Source organism: Uranotaenia lowii, chromosome 3 (genome assembly GCF_029784155.1).
Source record: "Uranotaenia lowii strain MFRU-FL chromosome 3, ASM2978415v1, whole genome shotgun sequence".
NCBI lineage: Eukaryota > Metazoa > Arthropoda > Insecta > Diptera > Culicidae > Uranotaenia > Uranotaenia lowii.
This window is the reverse complement of record NC_073693.1, coordinates 301,121,060-301,127,080: the sequence shown is the minus strand read 5'-3', so window position 1 is coordinate 301,127,080 and position 6,021 is coordinate 301,121,060. Positions and strand designations below refer to the sequence as shown.

Here is a 6,021-nt window from a genome sequence, read left to right as displayed (position 1 = left end):
TACTCTAGAGGCTTTAAGGAGCCAAACTTGTTTTGTTTGATTACGATTGTTCGCTTAATCTAGATGAACACGTTTCGAAGAGAACAGGAAGAGATAGGGAAATATGAAAATAAAAAGAATTAATAATTATAAACGAAGAGGATGAAGATCCATAACTTTGAGGAAAAGGTACATTTCATACATGTATCGAGATCTTTAATAAACACATATACAACGGCTTTTTATATTTTTGGTTTTTGTCAATTGGTTGAAATTTGACGGTTTATTTAAGCTTAAAATTCATTATTTTCGTAAACGTGAGTTTAATGCATTGTTATTATGCTTTAAATTAAGTAAACTTATTTTAAAAATACTGAAAGTAAACAGAAATTTATACTGCTCTCAAATATTTTTCAAATATTTAGAAATTTTTAGTTAAATTTCAAAATTTGTTTGATGAATCTTTTTTTGGGAATTGAAAATTTTGATAGTTACATAAATAAATTAAAGTTTTTTTAATTCTCCTCCCAACAAAATTTCAATGCCAAACTCAAAACTGAGTTCGATCGCCAATTCCTCGAAATTTTTCATATACAACTCTGCGACCGATTGTTCTCACTTTTACCGGTTCTTGGTTAAACGTGTAGCTTCTTTGATTTTTGCTAGGCGGCCTGTCAACAGTTTTTCATCAAAAATCGCTGAAAAGTTTAAAGTTCTAGATTATAACTACTTATTTTTACTGTTTAATAGCAGTTGTGTTTGCTCCAAGTGAAAAACATTGTTTCTATCACCAACTTTTGCACATTCCATCAGAAATTCACTGAAAACCGCTCGCTGTTGAAAAACAACAATGGCGGCCAGGACTAGCCGAATTGACGAAAGTGCTGACGATGGAGTTCCGGCTGAATTTTGGGAAAATTTCCTGGAGGATACGATCATGGACGACATGAACGAAATGCCTACGGAGGAACAAACCAAGAAAAAGAAGGAGGAAGATCTGGAGAAGGTGAGGAAGTTCAACGAGGCATGGAACATAGCTCCACCGGTCGAGGAAACCCGGGTTGTGGTAATGGAACGGCAACCAGATCCAACACCGGAACCGGAATCAAAATCCCTTCCGGAGCCGGAAACGAAGACGTTACCGGGGGACGAACCACATACCGTGGAAAGATCGGTATCGCCGGATGATTGTACGCTCGTTTCAGAGGTTCGTGAAACGATTGCTCTTGACGACGAACCAGTTCCGGAAAATTCGGTGGTTGTAATTCCTTCAGAGGGGCAAGCCAAGGATCCTCGTTTGAAGCGTCTAGAGGACTCCTCAGTACAAAGTCCCTCTAGTCCAACACAAGAATCTAGGAATCTGGAGTCAAGTCAAGGTCCACGGTACTTCCAAAGAGATACGGATCGTGATCGGGAGGAGCAGTTACGTCGAGAGAGGGAAGATTTCGAAAGGGCTAGAAGTCGCCTCCGTGGCCGTAGTCCGCAAGTAGTTTCGGATGAGGATGATGATGACTCGAGGCATCGATTCGGCAGGGCACGTTCCCGTTCCCGGTATGGAAGAAGCAATTCTCGTACTCGATCTAGAAGCCCGAGACGAGGTCGTAGCAGCCGCAGGTCCCGATCACGGAGCCGAGATCGCAATTCACACTCACGGCGTAACTCTCGGTCGCGATCTGGATCTCGGGCGCGGCGATCCTTTGCCGACGAAATGAGGGACAAACTCAGCAACGCAACAGGGAACTCGGACGCACCGGCATCGGTAATGTCTCAGATGTCTGCCATGATGCAGATGATGATGGATCCGAAGAATATGAACATGATGAATATGATGAACCCCATGATGGCCATGATGATGAATCCGATGATGGCCGCGGCTACAGCGGCCGCTTCTAATGCCAGCAAATCCGCAGGGTCGGGGACAAACGATCAGCAGGACAAAAAAGACGACATCACAGCACAGGTAACTTATCATTCCTTAAAATGTTTTAGAAATTGAAAATTGTAACTTACCATGTTTTAAGTAGCTAGTTAATCAAAGTTAATGTAAACCATAATATGTTCATATGACTTGTAGATTTGAAAAGCATCTAATATCCATTCCATTTTTTTCAGCTTTTTGTCGATGGCAAGATTAACCTATCAGATTATTTGGCATCTAAGAATCATCATGATGGAAAAAAATCTTCAAGAGTCAGCTCAAAAGGTAAAATTAACATATTTAGTTATAAAAGATAATACTGAATAGTATTCTATCTTACAGTGGTACAACGTATCAAGGAGGCAATCGGGATTTTGGACAAACAGGAAACTAAACTTCAATCAGCTAAATTTTTGTATGTAGCTCCTACATACCATTCAGATTTGAAGAAGCTGGACAATCGATCGCCGCTGATATGGAACGATCAGAATGTGTTGTATGCCATGAGCAGCAAATCGAAGGACGTCGTTCTGTGCGAACCGTTCCGCAATGTCAACCAGAAGATGAAGCAGATGATCGACAGGCTGGGTCTTGACGAGGGTAACGTTTCTCAACGCATTGCTCAGCGCAAACGAGAATTCGAAGCTAATCAATCGGTTGCCGACGTGGGTACTATCCAAGCGATTACAATCGTTCCTGTAAGAGGTGGTGCAGCTACCAAGCGTATTATTGACCGTTCAATTCAAACCGAAGACCTTGGATGTTTCGAGTGTGTACAGAGACGTAATAAAACGTACGTATCAGCCACCACTCAAACTCAAACGCGAGCCCGTACAGCGGAAATCAGTGTTCAAACTGACCGTGACCGAAACGTAGAAATGAATTCAATGAGTGATCTGAATGCCAACCAAGTTAAGATCATCAATGAAATTATGAAGTACATGAAGAGACGTCAGGTATCGGGAAGCATTACCAATCTGATGCATAATTTGGAGCGAGATGCGCCGGAGCTTCGAAACCAACACTTGAATGCCGGATTGCATTACGTTTCGGAAATCCATGAAAGAAATGAGCGAAATGCAACTCGTTATGCTGGTCCCAATCCATTCAGTGCGAATAGCCGTGGTTCTCGGGATCCTAGGCAGGCAAAATCTTTCGAGGATTCGCATCGTGGAGTTGATTTCGATGCCATCAATCAAGTGACATCGCTGATGCCGGCCGGTTTCCGTAAATCACCTGATCGTCAACCCAACAGAGGCTACAGGCGTCAGTGGTAGGTATCCGTTGATGTGTTGAATCGTTAGATGATCGCCGCATAATCTTTCAAAATTGAACTAACAAACATACATTTAAATGATTCAAAGATACTTACTTTTGTTTTTTTACTTTTGTTGTGATGTATCACCAATATTTAGTGGTTATTGTAGGTATAATTGTAATTATTTGAAAGTTTCAAAAGAATGCTATGGCCTCAAATTCTTAGTTTGTAACGTTAATAAAATATGCCCACAATTTATGCGTTCCAATTTCTGTTGTGTAGATCGATTCGAAATAGGTACTTATTAATCTTAAAATGACCACATTACATAAACTTTAGATCACAATTTGAAAAAGAAAATCAACTTTGTTTTAAATATACGCAATGAAAATTATCAGGCAGTTAAACCTGATAATTTTCATTGGGTATATTTAGATATTGCACTGAAAGTTTAAGAGAATCAACCTGATGACAAATCGAAATAGTTTTATTTTAAGTAGGTAATCTGGGATCATTATTATGTAGTTTTCAGATCTGAAGATCATTACTTTTTTAAATCATGCGAATTAACGTAACAACATTACACATTGTGATTTCAAGCATATTGAAATTGATAGCATCTCTATACTGATGCATGAAACCATATTATTTTCCAGATCTAGATGATGGTTATTTGGAGGCCTTCAGGTAACACCAATGTAAATAACATAAATATATTAGTTTTAAACAATATGACTTATTGTCCCCCAAGTAATTCAATGGTTGAACAGAAAAAAGTGAATAGCCCCATGGCTTAGATAAATCGACTATCGAAAATCAAACGTGCTACAAACTTCAATGATTCCTAGGCCCCCCAGAATGTCGCATGCCAAATTTAAGGTCAGATCGGATCAAAGGACATTTTTTTAAATCAATCTGTTAATTATCGTTTTACGTCATACTAAAAATAAATTCAAACAAAAAATGCATTTCATCAGCCCCTGGACGCCACAGCATCCAATTCAACCTGTATCCTTTCCAACTGGTTGTACAGCTCAACAATCTCGTCACAGTTTAGCTCCAAATTGATCACATTTTTAGTCGTTCTTAGCTCTAGCTGACCAAGTGCTAGTTTATCCTTTTGCCGGGGCTCCGAAGACAGCTGAGCCCGAACCTTCCAGGAAACATCTTCCAGCTGATTTGATGTGCCACCGGGGTTTTCCGCAGACTGCTGATCTGATTCCAGTGAATCCAGAATAATTTTGGTGGCCTGTATCCAACACTTGACGAATGCGTTTGCCTTTGCCTCGTTCAGCTGAAGCCGCTGCCGAAGATCCGTTTGCAGGGTGGAAGGTTTTAGCATAAATTTGAGCGACCTTTTAACCAGATAGCCTAGCGTTTTCAACACCACCTGAAATTGTGGCTCATCGAAACCTGAAGCAAGCTGCAGCTGTTGGACGTCGGCTATACAGTCATTATTTGTAATATCTTTGGGACTATCAATTGTGGTAAAAAGATACTCAATAATGCTGACGAAACATTCATCGGAAAGGCTCTGATTGCACAGGTTGATTCCATTAGTCAAGCTGAAAAAAAAAATGGTCTCGGTAACTATTAAAACATTGAATGCTTATCGATTAGCTTACCCATCAGTTGAAGTAAACCAAATCGGGTGCTCCATTTTTATTTATTAATTTTTATAAATTTTTAAACTGTATATTAACACTCAATGGAAGATTGATTAAATTATGAAGAAATTCGTTTTGTGAACATATGTAAACATGAACACCAACCCGGAAACCAAATCACAAATACTATAATTCATATGAAATCTCGCACTAAAATTTCAAATGGTCTTAACAACTGAAAGAGGAATACGTATTTTCAAGCTGAGTTATCTTAATTTTAAGAATCCTTTATTTAACACAAGACTTATTTCAGAGGGTTTGCATTTGTATGAAAACTGAAATAATATATTTAAAGAATCCTCTAGCTAGTAAAAAAAATGGAGACGTAAGCTGAGGTTTATTTTGAAATTAGAAAAGCAAAAGTTGTTTCAAAAAATTTGCATAGGTGCTTGCCCAAAAATATTTTTTTTCAAAGGCTTGAATCGCCTATTTACTAAAAGATATCGTTAGTGAACGTAAAGGTCATAACGGTTAGATAGATGGATAGTTCTGTCTGGCTGTAATGAACCGGTCTAACGATAACTGACAGCCTTTTTAGCAACCAAAGCGCCACCTGTTGCACAATAGCTTAATATTCTTGTCTTGGGAGGATGCCACACGCAAAATGCGTAATTTCATTTGAATTTTAAGTGATGGGTCAAGTGAATTCACTTAAGTGACTGGTCAAGTGAATTACTCTATGACGTTCGAGTGAAATTTATCTGAATTTCTAAGTAAGTTTCTAGTTAATTATCTCTTGCGTTTTTAAATAAAAGAACATTTATAGAACTCCACTTCCATTTCAAATACTTACATTACACTTTCGCCATAAATTTATTGATTGGAAAATTCCATCGTAATCCCAAGGCAAATCGGTTACTGCGGATAGTGCTTCTTCTAAATCTTCCCTTCTGCAAACCAGAGAATCTGTGAAATTCAACCCACAAGCTGAAACATGATAACACCTTTAAATAACTTTTTCTTACATCACGTTTTACACAAACTTCCGCCAAAATCGCCTAGTAAAGTATTGAGAAAATCCAAATCCAGCATAAGCTTTAAACTCTGCTCTTTAGAATTTGCCATTTTGAACTCTGAAAATAAACACAATTACAACCCGACATTCAATTGAAATCCAAGTGATGGAGAAGTAAATATTTTTTCCCACTTCAAATTCAAGTGACGACTGAAGTGAATGTGGATGAATTCACTTGAAATTT

At 38.5% G+C, this 6,021-nt stretch overlaps 2 protein-coding genes across 2 annotated transcripts; one reads left to right on the top strand and one right to left on the bottom strand.

The window, feature by feature from the left end:
• Positions 1-618: 618 nt before the first annotated feature.
• Positions 619-3,264, top strand: LOC129753395 (uncharacterized). Its single transcript, XM_055749214.1, has 3 exons — positions 619-1,939; positions 2,092-2,182; positions 2,240-3,264. The coding sequence occupies exons 1-3, from the start codon at positions 830-832 to the stop codon at positions 3,172-3,174; spliced, it is 2,136 nt and encodes a 711-aa protein (XP_055605189.1). The 5' UTR covers positions 619-829; the 3' UTR covers positions 3,175-3,264.
• Positions 3,265-3,985: 721 nt separating this feature from the next.
• Positions 3,986-4,919, bottom strand: LOC129757179 (COMM domain-containing protein 10-like). The gene is made up of 2 exons (XM_055754312.1): positions 4,781-4,919; positions 3,986-4,720 (listed from the first exon to the last, which is right to left on the bottom strand). The coding sequence occupies exons 1-2, from the start codon at positions 4,813-4,815 to the stop codon at positions 4,129-4,131; spliced, it is 627 nt and encodes a 208-aa protein (XP_055610287.1). The 5' UTR covers positions 4,816-4,919; the 3' UTR covers positions 3,986-4,128.
• Between the last annotated feature and the right edge of the window lie 1,102 nt (positions 4,920-6,021).